Raw genomic sequence first — 14,396 nt, 5'->3', positions numbered from 1 at the left:
GTGGAGCAGTTGAATGATTTTGCGTGTTACCAAGTAGAAACGATTTTAATAAGATGCCGTATTTGAGCATCGAGATTTAAGATTTCTTGACTAATATGCAAGTACAGAATAGTAACACGTTAAATAATCAAAAGTTATATCGCAAGTTAACTCCGGTGCCGAAATCGGACTTGCCCCGCATCGGTCCCCTCAAGTGATGATTGGCACTTCCGGTGGCATTGAGGTTGAGGTTTCCACTTGGAGAGGTATATAGATTAGCAGTGCCAGAAGCCTGTACGGCGGTCATGCCGAACTGCGGCACCCTAGTGACCCCCACTGCCGCCTGGTGACCCGCTCCCGTTTGCAAATTGAGTCCACCACCAAACTGATCGTGTGCTCGGCTATGACTGTGGAAGGCAGTTGCATTCAGCGCGCCGTTGTTGGTCTGGAAGAGATTGGCTTGTGCTGCGGCAGTGGTAGAGCTGCCCATGCCCTCGATGTGGCCATGTTGCAGCGAGAGAGAATGGCCATTGCTGTGGGATGAGGAGAAGAAAAATTACATCATTTTCATATCTACTCTACTTTAAGAATTAACAATTCCTATGGCCCTTTGTTCTGGGCATAAAGTGCACTTACGCGTTGACCGCTCCATAAACCCCTTTGGTGACCGGACCACCAGCGCCTGGAGTGGAGGCAAATACTCCGGCCCGAGCACTGGCAAGATCATCACCCGCCCTCACTCCGCACTGGGCGGTTGCCGCTCCGGTTTTTGGGTTTCCTGTAGCTTGGCACTCCATTTGAATTCCTGGATTTGATTCCTGGATTTCGTCTTGCTGCTTGGACGATATATCGTTGTTTGAGTGACTGCATATGCCCGACGGTCGCTTTTATAGCCTGATTTCTTTGGTCGCAAAAGTACCCAAACGCATCTTGGGTGACTACCCGTCACTTTTCTCTTGTCTGTTAATCATTCTATAATACACAGCTATATGCATTTGTTTTTCCCCTTTAGATATTGTGAATAATCTCAGCGGGACTCCCAAATGCTTGTACACGTATCGTACTCTGGAAGCATCGGAAGATAAAAAACAACCTAATCATTTTGGTATGGTTCTTCCTATTCAAAAAACACGAAAAGTAGTTCACATAAATTATGTTTTATTGAGACACGTGGACTTTACTGAATTGCCCTTTAAGATCTTCTATTTGAAGAGCATTTAATTAAGGCCTCTTACACTACCTAAATTTAAATTGAAATTGGGCGAGGCAATTATGTGAAATTGCTCAGCCGAATATCGCATGGCGCCGTGGCTTAGTTGGTTAAAGCGCCTGTCTAGTAAACAGGAGATCGTGAGTTCGAATCTCGCCGGGGCCTACACAAAGAGTTTGTGTCACTATTTTTTACATTTTTTGATATATTTTTAATTAAGTATTTTATCTGTAGAGTACATTTCAAAATCAATACGTGACCTTGAACTTATTTTTAATGATCTATGATACCTTCAGCAGCACACAAGTGAAGTTTCCAAATTTTCGGGCTAAGTGCAAGTGGCGCCGTGGCTTAGTTGGTTAAAGCGCCTGTCTAGTAAACAGGAGATCGTGAGTTCGAATCTCGCCGGGGCCTTCTCAAACACAAACTGTGTTGTGGGTGGTTATTTTTTTCCTACGGGGTATTCAGCGCAGTACGTTGCAGCTGTCAGTCTTTTGGAATCAGAATAAAGGGGAAGCTCTGGTTTTTCTTTTGCACGTCTGCCCCGATGACAGCTGACAAAAAGTTTGGTCGGCGTAAACAGTGGCCACGCACTCAGAATCACCACCACCGCGCACATCCTTCTCGACATCCACCTGTTGTTGTCCTTGCAGTGGCGTTGCATAACGGAAACCGTCCGGCGGAAATGTTCGACAGCATGTTGCGATGTTGTCCACCGCAAGGTGAAAAAAAAGGACCGGAGATCCGGGGCCTCGCGTATTTGCCTTGCAAATGGAACGAACGGCTTTTCAATTTCACCCGCCTTTGGGGATAAAGGGGACTCCCTGCAATTAGCCGGCAGTCAGCAGCCAGCTTATTTGTTTCAATTTATTTGCATGCACTCGCCTCTGGCTTATCTTGCTTTTTTATACACAAGCGCACTCAAGCCCACCGATAACTCCGGGGCATATAATTATGTAACAATGGAGGGAAAACAAACTTCTGACAAGCCGAACAATGCTATATTATATTTATAAATTTCATTTACAGCGTCCTTTTTGCTTGTAAATCGGATACAGCAATGTCCTCTTCTAATTTCCCCCCGAGAATTAATATCTGGGTGTCTGCGGCAGGACTTCACTTATCGGATACAAAAGTTAGGTGAACGATTCCCTTTTGATGATCTCAAAGTTTGCCCATCTCCACTGAAATACCCCTCTAATATTTGTCCAGACCGTATAAGCTCACTCTCTGGCCCCCAACGACATGTGTTCAAACATATATCATTCGCCTAACGCTATGACGCCCACCCCAAAAGAAGCTGATCCAAGCCTCATCGTCAACCAAGATTTTCAGCAATTGTCAGCAATTTTCTCAATGGACAGGACAGCCCAGAAACTATCGCACAAAACCACTAAGCAAATGTCCCTCGCCCAGGACTATGTGTGCTGTGTATTTTTCTGATTATCCTGGACGGTCAGTCCGGGCGAAGTCGCACACAGTGGGCGTGTACATAGCTGAGGCATTAACATAATTTATGTGGTTCCGCCGGATTTGGCATTGTCGTAAAAAAGGACACTCCATTGTCCGTTTCGAGCTTCGATAACAAAGGCGAAGCCCGGCCGAGGATTGTGGTTTTTATTGTTTTGATGGCAACAAAGTTTGTGGAAAGTTTCCCTAGACTCTAATTTCGTTTGTAGTTTTTCTGTTGACTTTGCGTATTTTTTTAATTAAATGAGTTTCGGGTTGGAGAAATCAAATAGTTGCCAGCTAATCTATGCAGCCATAACTCAAATTTGGGAACGATATCTGGTCGGGGTGTAAGAAGTTCATGGTCCGTAAAAACGTGCGAAATTTTCACGGGCGCGTGAATTTTCACAGCCTTTGGTGGTTCTTGTTTTTGTTTTTGTTTTTCCAGACACGAACGTGCGCCACCTCCTTTTTTACCTCTTACTGATTGTTGTCACCTGTTTTTTGCACACTTTATTCGCAGGCCTCCTGTTAAAAGTTGGGTATGCATGGTTCACAAGTTGCTGTGCTTTTCCACATTCAATGATTCAATGAGTAGTGACTCCAGAGCAGCACAGAACTACAGGGTGTTTATTGGTCGCATTATCTGCAAGAGCCAAAAATGTTAGCACACCTGGCACGCAGAACTCATAACTCAAAACGTTTTTGTTGCCCTACACAAAAAGCTTGTAAAGCGGCAAAATAAAATCAAGCAGCAAAAGTCAAAAACTTCAAGTTTTTCTTAACATTTAATAATGAAAGATTGCTCGTACGTGCGGCTTGCGGGTATTTACGTGGGAAAGCATAAAATGTAAAAAATCACTGCAACAGCAATCTAAAAATATTTTGTATACTTTATTTACATTTCTTAAAATGTTTTTTAACATACATTAGCTGCTAATTATTTCACCAAATAAAAAAAAATCCTTCTGGAGATGCGGGGCATCGATCCCCGTACCTCTCACATGCTAAGCGAGCGCTCTACCATCTGAGCTACATCCCCGATGTGAGCGGCGCTATCTTTTTTGGGGCGTACCTATGAACGATTAGTGGTATAGCGTTTTAGTATTCATTTACTTATGTGTTATTTTCTTTAGTTCTTATTTTATCTACATTTATTTTGGGTTTTTATATAAATGTTATCATTTTTAGGTTATAACATAAGAAATCGTTTTAAATTATTTTCTTTCAATTACTGACATCTGTTTAATTTAAGAAAGAAGTGCATCTAAGTACTTGCACAGACTTTCCTGGGTAACTAGGGCAGCCTTGAAAGCTTTTGTATTAATAAAATTTCACGGTTTGTTCGCTCTGACGAAGTTACAGCACTTGAATATTCATTACAAGGCCCATTAGGCAGCCTGTCTTCATGGGACTCCATGATTTGGAGTTTGGATCCGATCCGACGCAAGTAGTTCGCTCAGAGATTTCAGTAGATGCAGTTGGAAAAATGTCAGTGCTCCAGATTGTATTTTTGCTGATCCTGGTCAATAGCAATGGATCTCAGAAAACCGAAATGGATTTGGATGAGGACACGGATCATTCAAAACCAGAACCCATCGATGGACGATCGTTTTTCTTTCTGGGCACCTTGTTTCGGCGCTGGCGTAACCGGTGGATGGCCTATCATAATCCGGATCCCGTTTTCGCCGGTCCCGCTTATCCCATATCCGGCTATTACAATTGTCCCGCATATGGCTGCAATCCGGTGGCTATTGGTCCTCAACCAGGTTACTACGCTACACCCGCAGGATTTTACAGCATGCCTCTGAATCAGCAGCAGGCTCAGGGGAACAGCAATGTCTATATCTATCAGAGTGATCAAAATTCTGCATCGGCTGGAAGTCCCATGGGATATGGGTATCTCAGTGGGACATCGCCAATGAGACCAGCTCCGCCCTTCCCTCCACCGGCACCTGGTATGCCACCGCCCTCATCCGTTGGTACGGTAACGGCCAACGCAGGTGGATATTCTGGACCAGGAGCCGGACCTGGACAACGGCCAGGACCGTTTCCAATACCCTTACCTCAGCTGGGATGAATGGGAATAACAAGTAGCCGGAGGAAGCGCTCGCCCAAGTAAACAGAGCAGACAAAGTAAAAGAAAACAATACAATTTTAATTGAAATGTGTGTGCAAAAAAAAGTTTAAGTGAAAAGAGATAAAATAAGTTCTCGAATCCGAAAAACACAACCAATTGCTTTACTCAGACATGAAAACTTTAATATCCTACAAAGTTAATGATTTCATTGTTTAATAATGTTAATATTGAACTATAAAAAGGGTGCAAACTAAATTCACTATTTAATTATAAATGCCTTAAAATGAAATGTTTCATTGTTTGGTATCAATAAATTTAAATGAAAACCGTTCATCTGTGCAATTAAAATCATTTTGTTTACATTACCAACTAGATTGCCAAAGTGGCGCAGCTCCCCGGAAAAATCCTCAAAAAGGGTTACCCACGCACACACTCACACGTCCATTTATCCATTAACGCCAAAGGAAAAACTCCACAAGCAATCTGCATAAACAAACTCATCATCATCATCCTCACCAGCTGAAGGATGAGCTCGAGGTTCCGGACGAGCCAAGCTGAGTTACGATGCTCCGGCATTTGTTTTGATTCCATCATAAACCATAAGATAGCTGCAGACGAGGATGGCTGATGAAGTGGTTGCAAGCTGCCCAAGGAGCTGGGGAGAGATTCAATTGTTTGGCAAATAAATGCCCGGCAGCATAATGGATGGCCATCCATTGGCCTGGTCAGCTCCGTGTCCGTTCCTGTTATTATTTTTATATAACTTGCGAAAATAATAATAGAGCTTGCCCATGCCCAAGGGCGTGGCAGAAGCAAACAACCATGCGACAGTTGAATAAACAGAAGTGTGAAAGTGCAGATAGTGAAGGGATCTGACCACCGGAATCTACTTTTCCACATATTGAGGCGTTGGTTGACTCCTGTCCAATTCTCTCCTTCTTCATATGCATTTGTCCTGGAGTTTATTTATGTTTGTTCTTGGACAGCAGGAAAAAGCAAGTGGGAGTTGTCCTTCCAGACTCAATTGACAGGTGTTTGTGCTTTCTTTCAAACAACTTTCACTGACCGGAAACGGAAATGAAATGCATAAGTTTATTTCAAAGAGTCCGCATGGCTCAATTCCTATCTATTTTCAAGCACTCAAAGCTGAATTCAGAAATCACAACCAAGCAATCACCAAATGAATTGTGCAAAAGAAATGAATTTGAACAGCAACGCTGCGTATTTAGGTATTTAAACGCACTCAGTCGCATCGGGGATGTAGCTCAGATGGTAGAGCGCTCGCTTAGCATGTGAGAGGTACGGGGATCGATGCCCCGCATCTCCAGTTGGTCTTATTTTTTTTTCCTTATCAATTATACATTTTATTTAAATAATTTTTTGGCTGAAGAAAAATTAAAAATGTAATTAATTAAAAAAAATATTATATATAAAAATCCAAAAAGTTTCGACGGGCTCAACCGGGATTTGAACCCGGGACCTCTCGCACCCAAAGCGAGAATCATACCCCTAGACCATTGAGCCGCTTGTCCGCAGGGCTCCTAACAACATATTTTACCTTATATCGCTTGGCAAACGCGTGAGAATATTGCGATAACAAATATACGGTTGCAAAAAAAACGAACAAATCCACTTTATTTAAAAAAATGGGAAAATAAACATTTGATTGGGAAAAAATAAAATATCAGTTGGAGATGCGGGGCATCGATCCCCGTACCTCTCACATGCTAAGCGAGCGCTCTACCATCTGAGCTACATCCCCTTGTGCTAAGGGCTCAGCCAAAATAATACATGGCCGATTTGTGTTTTTTTCATGAATTAAATTTAATACTCAATGTCAACAACTTATAAATCAAATAATACGTTTGGACCTCCACAAATAGTGGTCTTAGCCATAATATCCACCGTATGGATTGCCGTAGCCGCCACCGAAGCCTCCGCCAAAGCCACCAGGATAACCGCCAGGCAGACCGCCCGTATAGCCGCCTCCTCCAAGTGGGTATCCACCGCCGAAACCGCCCCCATATGCCGGAACTGGCACTGGGTAGGGCTGGGGCTGCGGACGGTTGCCACCGAAAAGGCCGCCCAACAAATTGCCGAAGAGTCCTCCACCGCCACCGCCTCCTCCACCGAGGAGATTGCCAAGGATGCGATTGTCTACTTGCCCACCAGTAGGCTGAGCTCCAGTTCCCGGCGAAGGTCGCTGCTGTGGATATTCATATTGAGCGTATGAACAAGCGCAAAGCGAAAGGAGCACCACCAGCTAATAAAGGGGAAAACAATCCTTTAGAAATCATATGATCTTCTGTATAATAAGCCACTACTCACCGAACAGCTAATTTTGACCATGTTTCTAGTTCGTCGTAAATGTGACTGACTTGCTTAGCCACCGATTGTTTCAGTTTTTATAGCAATGTTCTTAAAAACGTACGCCCACATTACTCCGGAACACGACCAAAATACGACCTTCAACTCATCTAAACTTAACCGACTTCAATGCTTTTCACACGGTTTCTTATACTTCGCTGTTAGTTGCTGCGACTAAGTTTTGGCACAATTAAAATTGATAGCTCCGATAAACTGGTTATGGATCAAGTTTTTGCAAGTTCTTTGAACTATGCAAGAAAAGGAAGTTCAGGAAGTGCTGGACATTGCTATAAATACGGCGGTTCCAAACTGGGCAACACTTAGATCCAATAGAGAACATGAGGCAAAACAAGGTTAGTGTGTAACTTCTATACCTGTACTCTAGATGAATCGATTTCCCTTTCGCAGATAACGATTTTCGGTCTGGCCCTGCTGCTTTGCTTGGGGCTTGCACACTCACATGGTTTTGGTGGAAAATTCGGAGGAGGTTACGCCCCTGTCTACAACAATTTTGTCCCATATCCAGTTGCCCAACCGATCCCAGTGGCCCAGCCTGTTCCTGTTCCAGTGGCTGTTCCTCAACCAATTCCAGTCCCAGTCCCGCAACCAGTAGCTATTCCCATCAAACACGGATGGAAGGGCGGTCTAGGTCTAGGTGGATTTGGCGGAGGTTATGGCGGCGGTTTCGGAGGCTATCAGAACTTTGCCTCTGCCTCCTCATTTAGCTCTGCCAGTTCATTTGGCGGTGGCTATGGCGGCTTAGGCGGCTTAGGCGGCTTAGGCGGCTTAGGCGGCTTAGGCGGTGGTTATGGCGGCTTAGGCGGTGGCATCTTTAGAAGGCGATAGGAATTTGTTATATGTTTATTAAACAAATATTTAAGATTGTTACATCAAAGAAATTATTTATGTTTGTCTTTGGGGCAGATGGTATATTTCCATTCACCTCGAATTGTATTCAAGAAAATGCTTTGCTCTACATAGATCGAAACTTGCAAGCAGCGGCGATTCTTGCATGAGGCTCAATGGTCTAGGGGTATGATTCTCGCTTTGGGTGCGAGAGGTCCCGGGTTCAAATCCCGGTTGAGCCCAGCTGTATTACTTTTGTCGTTCCGTTCAACCACATTTAATAATTTTTTTGTGAAAATTTTCAGAAAAATTAAAGAAAAAATATATTTAAACTATAGAAAATAAATGGTTTATGTATTTATTTATCAAAATATGTACATAAAAAACTTTTTATAGCTTTGTCTCCAGTTTTCAAATTATTACTTAAGGATTTTATGTTTTATTTATGGTAGCGTTTTCAACCCTAATATTATCGTTACAAAATGTAAGAAATTATAAAATAATAGTCGTCCTGTTTTCGCCCGGGTTCGAACCGGGGACCTTGTGCGTGTGAAGCACACGTGATAACCACTACACTACGAAAACATCATAAAGTATTAGGCATAAACCAACACAATATATGTTATTGTGTTCACACAACACAAAAAGGACTAACGCGCAGGACTTTAGTTTCATAGGAAAATATTTGATTATTTTTAAATTTTATTAACTTTTAAAGAACAATTGGTGAACAACATTTTTCAACAACCGTTTAACTTAACTCTATTCTTCCCGTAGGAGCAGCTTAGATTTATTAGATTAATTGCCTTGAACAAGAAAGAAAGCAGGATATTGAATGCCGAAGTTTTTATACACTTGCTGTAAAATACGTTACAATCAGATACAAAGAAACTTTGAATTAGTTTTTAATATTTTCAACTAATTTTTAAACTTTTCTATAGGTGTCCTATTTTAAACATGTTAAACTACTGAACAATTTATAATTATAAGTTGACTAAGTCCATTAATTATAATAGACTAAGTTGTGATTAATTATTTATTATCAAAAAACTGTTGTGTATACCGAATTAGAACGTTTTATAATCATGATCAAAATGTTATAGTTACATATTTCAGACAGTCAGACGGACATGACTTTATTTGGTTGCAAATGGCTACTTTATATCTAAAAATCAATATAAAAATTCACTATTACGTTCAATGATCCAAAATATAATAATCGGTGGCGCCACCTATTTAACGATTGGTGGTAGTCTTCAAAAACTTTCGTTAAATGGCACAAAAATGTAAAATGTACACAAAAGTTTCTTTGAAAAGGTTTCGACATTATTCTATTAGACATTTTACTAAAATGTTAGGGAAAGGCTAACAACGCTTTGAGAAGTAATTTCAAAAGAACTTATAATTTGTATGTTCTTATGATACGTTAAAACTTAAAAACTATTGTAACTGAACTGTCTAAACTAAAAAAGAATAAACAGCTTATCTTCGTTTTCTTTTTGACGGAGTTATTTTCCAGTGCATTTAAATATGTTAAAGCACTCACCGCTAGGTGAAGCCTCATCGTACATTTAAATTTGACATTCAATATACGTGTACATCCAACATCCGATTGTTGTGAATACACGGAATGCAACAGTATATTACTTTTCCAATCGGTTTGTAACTACATTTTTATTACTTACGTAAATGGACAAATGAATTATATCTAAATAACATTAATGTTTGATTCTGATGGCAAGGACATGAATAATCACTAATAACATTAGTCTACCCCTATTTTTACCACAGGCCGCCTCCACCACCGTAACTGGATCCTCCACTGTGGTGGCTTTCATGGTACTCATGATGTTCGTATCCGCTGCTTCCGCCGTATCCTCCGCCATATCCTCCGCCGAATCCTCCGCCGTAACCTCCGCCGTATCCTCCGCCGTATCCTCCACCATATCCTCCTCCAAGACCTCCACCATGGCTACTCAATCCTGCTAATCCAGCGCCCAACTTAGCGCCCACAGCCGCGCCGAGTCCAAATCCAGCTGCCCCACCCACCAATCCGCTTTTTAGGCCCAGCAGCTTGGGAGTGCGAACCTTGAGGCCCACAAAGCCGGCATGAGGTCCTTTGAAGGCTAGTAGCTTGATTTTTCCTCCAGAAGTTCCATCAAGGATGGCGAGAAAACAAATCCCCAGGAAAAGTAGTAAAGGTGTAGGCTGCAATTTGAATAATGAAAATAAAAACTAAATCAGATGTCAAAATAATATATATGACTATATATTACTAAATATTATTTTTACTCGGTAATAATTTTTTAATGCAATAACTTTATTTTCTACTACTAAATTAATTCACAACACTAATATTCGTGGATATTTTATATCAATTCAATTTTAGAGTTTTAGAAATGAAATATTAAAACTTTTTTACAGTTTTACTCGACAAAATTAAATGTAAGTAAGAGCCAGTGTTTATTATTTTGTTTTTTTCTTTTTTATTTATAATCACTCCCTAACAGCACATGTTTCTTCTATAATTCAAATCCATCACAATCCATCACTTACAATTATTTGCATTTTGTCTTTTTAAAGTGGCTTAATCGCAACTTTAATTGATTAAATCTGTTATGGAAACAACACAGGTCTTCTTATGTTTTAAAACGATTATATCTTGTTGTAAAAACTTCAAGTTCAACTGCGTGGGCCGATGAATAAGCTTGTATTTTGGCTTGGACTTGGACAACGACGCGTGATCAATTGAAGCGGCTGCGCGTCAGTCAACGCGTTTTTATCTCGCAGATGCTTTTTCTTTTTCTGAGCGATTCGAATCGCCCTTATGCAATCAGCCGTTGAAGAGGTCTTGTTTGTCCGGGCTTTTGTTGTTGTCACCGACGTGAACTTCAGGCTATGGTTTATATTTGCCTTATGCATGCGATTTGCCCCTGAAAATTTCAGGTTTTTTGAGAGCAACAAGAGTAAAGTTGGGCATGAGAAAAGAAATGTAAAAATAAATGAGCTGAAAACATATGAATGTCAATGGGAAACGTGACATAAATTTTGCTAGCTTAGAAGCCAAAAAGAATTAGATACAAATCCCAGAAGTATCTTATATGATCAGCATTTAAATTAAATGTGATAGAAAACAAGCAAATAGTAAAATTAATGCACACTTGGGTGAATCACTTTGGGTATTTTCGTTTTATTGACCTCCATCACGTTAAAAGCCAAATAAAGAAATCAAACAAAACAGGGACAGAAATTTCCAGCAGCTACGACTAGTTTTTTCCCAACTCATCTGCCGAATGGGTAACCGCCGTAATAGCCAGAAGATCCGTAGTTGTTGTAGTTGCTGAACTGATTGTATTGCTGCTGATAGCCTCCACCGTACCCTCCGCCAAATCCTCCATATCCTCCGTATCCTGGGTATCCGAATCCTTGATATCCTCCCGCACTGCTGCTCGCTGCGGCACTGGCTGAGGCAGAACTTCCTCCATATCCTCCGTATCCTCCGTATCCTCCATATGGTGCGAATCCATATCCAAACTGGGGAGCACTCAAAGCTCCGGCCACCAGGCAGCACAACAGGAAAGACAAGGAGAGGTACTGAAAAGTTTTTCAAAAGATTTCAGATTAACGATTTAGTCCGAGCAGCTACCACTTTATTGTACTCCCACCTTCATGGCTGGCAAAAAACTCAATGGCAACTGATTAAAATTTGCCATTCTTATAGTCGTCGAAAAACGGAAGTAAAGTTCGCAGTAATTACAGTAATGAGATTTATCATAATTACAGAACAAATGCGAGACTATAATCATTAGTACAGAACCACTTAGACAATTTTGAATATTGAAATACTTATTGTGGGTCATTACCCTCAGTCAAGCGCAACAGACTAAATTCCTTTGGTGAAAAATAACTAAAATTACGTATAAATGTAATAGTAATAGTATTTGAATTTGAATAACAAATCCATAAATAAATGTTTTCTTGCTGGGCTGCTATTTCATCGTCTATTTTCCTGAGATCGTCACTGAAGTTCATAGAACATTTGCGAAATCAATGTGTACTTGCTAACTAAACAAAAGTATAAACCTTATCCACGCTGTCATCGCATCTAACTATAATTTCCTGGCTAGTGAAGAGGGCTTGGTCTCACTTTGAACGTTAACTTGACGTCAGCTGTAGGTGAATAAACTGAAAACGAAAGTGAGGGCGTAGCAATTGGCCAGAATAAACAAAAGAAGTTGGCCACGTACGTAGCTGACACGTAATTAGTCATATACATAGTTAGATCTGCCGGAATAGCAGAAGTAACAAGTGTTAATGAGCCAGACGAATGCGGGCCAGCCAAATCTCTCATCCCGACCTGCTTCGTTGCACATTCTTCGCTGAAGTTTGTTGTCTAAGTCATTTGTTTTGCATGTTGTTAGTGTATTGCGATGATGTTCAATTCCCTTACAATAAGATCGTTGGTCACCTTCTGGAATTCCTGTTCGCCTGGTAATTCAAACCGAAAAATCTCACAATTTTGCATGAAAACGTAAACTTTTATGGCAAATTGTAGATTTTTCGGATTTAAATACCAGGTGATCATAATCAGCAGCAGGTTGCTACCGAAAACCAAACGATCGTTGGTCACCTTCTGGAATTCCTGTTCGCCTGGTAATTCAAACCGAAAAATCTCACAATTTTGCATGAAAACGTAAAATTTTATGGCAAATTGTAGATTTTTCGGATTTAAATACCAGGTGATCATAATCAGCAGCAGGTTGCTACCGAAAACCAAACGATCGTTGGTCACCTTCTGGAATTCCTGTTCGCCTGGTAATTCAAACCGAAAAATCTCACAATTTCGCCTACAAAACGTAAATTTTTAATGCAAATTGTAGATTTTTCGGCTTGAATTACCAGGCGATCATAATCAGCAGCAAGTTGCTACCGAAAACCAAACGATCGTTGGTCACCTTCTGGAATTCCTGTTCGCCTGGTAATTCAAACCGAAAAATCTCACAATTTTGCATGAAAACGTAAATTTTTATGGCAAATTGTAGATTTTTCGGATTTAAATACCAGGTGATCATAATCAGCAGCAGGTTGCTACCGAAAACTAAACGATCGTTGGTCACCTTCAGGAATTCCTGTTCGCCTGGTAATTCAAACCGAAAAATCTCACAATTTTGCCTACAAAACGTAAATTTTTAATGCAAATTGTAGATTTTTCGGATTTAATTACCAGGCGATCATAATCAGCAGCAAGTTGCTACCGAAAACCAAACGATCGTTGGTCACCTTCTGGAATTCCTGTTCGCCTGGTAATTCAAACCGAAAAATCTCACAATTTTGCATGAAAACGTAAATTTTTATGGCAAATTGTAGATTTTTCGGATTTAAATACCAGGTGATCATAATCAGCAGCAGGTTGCTACCGAAAACCAAACGATCGTTGGTCACCTTCAGGAATTCCTGTTCGCCTGGTAATTCAAACCGAAAAATCTCACAATTTTGCCTGGAAAACGTAAGTTTTTATGGCAAATTGTAGTTTTTTTTGGAATTAAATACCAGGTGATCATAATCAGCAGCAGGTTGCTACCGAAAACCAAACGATCGTTGGTAATTCAAACCGAAAAATCTCACAATTTTGCCTGCATAACGTAAATTTTTTATGGCAAATTGTAGATTTTTCGGCTTGAATTACCAGGCGATTATCATCAGCAGCAGGTTGCTACCGAAAACCAAACGATCGTTGGTCACCTTCAGGAATTCCTGTTCGCCTGGTAATTCAAACCGAAAAATCTCACAATTTTGCCAGTAAAACGTAAATTTTTAATGCAAATTGTATTTTTTTTTGGATTTAAATACCAGGTGATCATAATCAGCAGCCGGTTGCTACCGAAAACCAAACGGTTGCTACCGAAAACCAAACGGTTGCTACCGAAAACCAAACGATCGTTGGTCACCTTCTGGAATTCCTGTTCGCCTGGTAATTCAAACCGAAAAATCTCACAATTTTGCCTGCAAAATGTTAATTTTTATGGTATGTATGTATGTATGTATGTATGTATGTATATAGGTAGGTAGGTATGAATGAATGTATGTATGTATGTATGTATGTATGTATGTATGTATGTATGTATGTATGTATGTATGTATGTATGTATGTATGTATGTATGTATGTATGTATGTATGTATGTATGTATGTATGTATGTATGTATGTATGTATGTATGTATGTATGTATGTATGTATGTATGTACAGCAGGTTGCTACCGAAAACCAAATGATCGTTGGTCACCTTCTGGAATTCCTGTTCGCCTGGTAATTCAAACCGAAAAATCTCACAATTTTGCCTGCAAAACGTAAATTTTTATGGCAAATTGTAGTTTTTTTTGGATTTAAATACCAGGTCAGCAGCAGGTTGCTACCGAAAACCAAACGATCGTTGGTTACCTTCTGGAATTCCTGTTCGCCTGGTAA

The 14,396-nt window shown here is 40.5% G+C and overlaps 6 protein-coding genes and 8 non-coding genes across 15 annotated transcripts; 6 read left to right on the top strand and 8 right to left on the bottom strand.

Annotated features, from left to right (window-relative positions):
- Nucleotides 1-127: 127 nt before the first annotated feature.
- Nucleotides 128-845, bottom strand: LOC6552193 (attacin-A). Its single transcript, XM_001979702.3, has 2 exons — nt 616-845; nt 128-512 (listed from the first exon to the last, which is right to left on the bottom strand). Exons 1-2 carry the CDS (start codon nt 774-776, stop codon nt 128-130), a joined length of 546 nt encoding a protein of 181 aa, XP_001979738.1. The 5' UTR covers nt 777-845.
- Nucleotides 846-1,280: 435 nt separating this feature from the next.
- Nucleotides 1,281-1,354, top strand: Trnat-agu. The gene has a single exon. It is a non-coding gene; the product is annotated as a tRNA-Thr (tRNA).
- A 175-nt stretch (nt 1,355-1,529) lies between these two features.
- Nucleotides 1,530-1,603, top strand: Trnat-agu. Its single transcript has one exon. It is a non-coding gene; the product is annotated as a tRNA-Thr (tRNA).
- A 2,004-nt stretch (nt 1,604-3,607) lies between these two features.
- Nucleotides 3,608-3,680, bottom strand: Trnaa-agc. Its single transcript has one exon. It is a non-coding gene; the product is annotated as a tRNA-Ala (tRNA).
- A 447-nt stretch (nt 3,681-4,127) lies between these two features.
- Nucleotides 4,128-4,718, top strand: LOC6552197 (protein enabled). The gene has a single exon (XM_001979703.3). The coding sequence runs from the start codon at nt 4,128-4,130 to the stop codon at nt 4,716-4,718; it is 591 nt and encodes a 196-aa protein (XP_001979739.3).
- A 1,254-nt stretch (nt 4,719-5,972) lies between these two features.
- On the top strand, nt 5,973-6,045 carry Trnaa-agc. Its single transcript has one exon. It is a non-coding gene; the product is annotated as a tRNA-Ala (tRNA).
- A 125-nt stretch (nt 6,046-6,170) lies between these two features.
- Nucleotides 6,171-6,242, bottom strand: Trnap-ugg. The gene has a single exon. It is a non-coding gene; the product is annotated as a tRNA-Pro (tRNA).
- A 165-nt stretch (nt 6,243-6,407) lies between these two features.
- Nucleotides 6,408-6,480, bottom strand: Trnaa-agc. Its single transcript has one exon. It is a non-coding gene; the product is annotated as a tRNA-Ala (tRNA).
- A 50-nt stretch (nt 6,481-6,530) lies between these two features.
- On the bottom strand, nt 6,531-7,108 carry LOC6552217 (acanthoscurrin-1). The gene is made up of 2 exons (XM_001979704.3): nt 7,047-7,108; nt 6,531-6,981 (listed from the first exon to the last, which is right to left on the bottom strand). Exons 1-2 carry the CDS (start codon nt 7,065-7,067, stop codon nt 6,607-6,609), a joined length of 396 nt encoding a protein of 131 aa, XP_001979740.1. The 5' UTR covers nt 7,068-7,108; the 3' UTR covers nt 6,531-6,606.
- Nucleotides 7,109-7,405: 297 nt separating this feature from the next.
- LOC6552218 (protein FAM98B) lies at nt 7,406-7,974 on the top strand. Of its 2 annotated transcripts, none has more exons than XM_001979705.3 (3): nt 7,406-7,438; nt 7,494-7,848; nt 7,906-7,974. In XM_001979705.3, the coding sequence occupies exons 1-3, from the start codon at nt 7,424-7,426 to the stop codon at nt 7,929-7,931; spliced, it is 396 nt and encodes a 131-aa protein (XP_001979741.2). In that variant the 5' UTR covers nt 7,406-7,423; the 3' UTR covers nt 7,932-7,974. The 2 variants fall into 2 exon arrangements, with proteins under 2 accessions (XP_001979741.2, XP_026831620.1); XM_026975819.1 differs by having other exon boundaries at nt 7,424-7,438; nt 7,494-7,827; nt 7,885-7,931.
- Nucleotides 7,975-8,101: 127 nt separating this feature from the next.
- Nucleotides 8,102-8,173, top strand: Trnap-ugg. The gene has a single exon. It is a non-coding gene; the product is annotated as a tRNA-Pro (tRNA).
- A 270-nt stretch (nt 8,174-8,443) lies between these two features.
- On the bottom strand, nt 8,444-8,516 carry Trnav-cac. The gene has a single exon. It is a non-coding gene; the product is annotated as a tRNA-Val (tRNA).
- Nucleotides 8,517-9,418: 902 nt separating this feature from the next.
- Nucleotides 9,419-10,819, bottom strand: LOC6552221 (glycine-rich cell wall structural protein). The gene is made up of 2 exons (XM_001979706.3): nt 10,488-10,819; nt 9,419-10,139 (listed from the first exon to the last, which is right to left on the bottom strand). Exons 1-2 carry the CDS (start codon nt 10,497-10,499, stop codon nt 9,714-9,716), a joined length of 438 nt encoding a protein of 145 aa, XP_001979742.1. The 5' UTR covers nt 10,500-10,819; the 3' UTR covers nt 9,419-9,713.
- A 282-nt stretch (nt 10,820-11,101) lies between these two features.
- LOC6552222 (neuropeptide-like protein 28) lies at nt 11,102-11,625 on the bottom strand. The gene is made up of 2 exons (XM_001979707.3): nt 11,597-11,625; nt 11,102-11,525 (listed from the first exon to the last, which is right to left on the bottom strand). Exons 1-2 carry the CDS (start codon nt 11,600-11,602, stop codon nt 11,214-11,216), a joined length of 318 nt encoding a protein of 105 aa, XP_001979743.2. The 5' UTR covers nt 11,603-11,625; the 3' UTR covers nt 11,102-11,213.
- Nucleotides 11,626-14,396: the final 2,771 nt, after the last annotated feature.

The sequence above is a fragment of the Drosophila erecta genome, unplaced genomic scaffold (genome assembly GCF_003286155.1).
Source record: "Drosophila erecta strain 14021-0224.00,06,07 unplaced genomic scaffold, DereRS2 tig00000000-arrow-pilon, whole genome shotgun sequence".
In the NCBI taxonomy this organism is placed as follows: domain Eukaryota; kingdom Metazoa; phylum Arthropoda; class Insecta; order Diptera; family Drosophilidae; genus Drosophila; species Drosophila erecta.
This window is presented reverse-complemented; position numbering and strand designations above follow the sequence as displayed.

Bases quoted from the DNA above. Each gene is read 5' to 3' on its own strand.
- LOC6552193 (XM_001979702.3), bottom strand. From the start codon at position 776: ATGGAGTGCCAAGCTACAGGAAACCCAAAAACCGGAGCGGCAACCGCC. The intron at 513-615 runs GTAAGTGCACTT...CTCATCCCACAG, and splicing joins GTTTATGGAGCGGTCAACGC to CAATGGCCATTCTCTCTCGC.
- LOC6552217 (XM_001979704.3), bottom strand. From the start codon at position 7,067: ATGGTCAAAATTAGCTGTTCG. The intron at 6,982-7,046 runs GTGAGTAGTGGC...CCCCTTTATTAG, and splicing joins TGGTCAAAATTAGCTGTTCG to CTGGTGGTGCTCCTTTCGCT.
- LOC6552218 (XM_001979705.3), top strand. The intron at 7,849-7,905 runs GCGGCTTAGGCG...ATGGCGGCTTAG, and splicing joins CGGTGGCTATGGCGGCTTAG to GCGGTGGCATCTTTAGAAGG.
- LOC6552197 (XM_001979703.3), top strand. From the start codon at position 4,128: ATGTCAGTGCTCCAGATTGTATTTTTGCTGATCCTGGTCAATAGCAAT.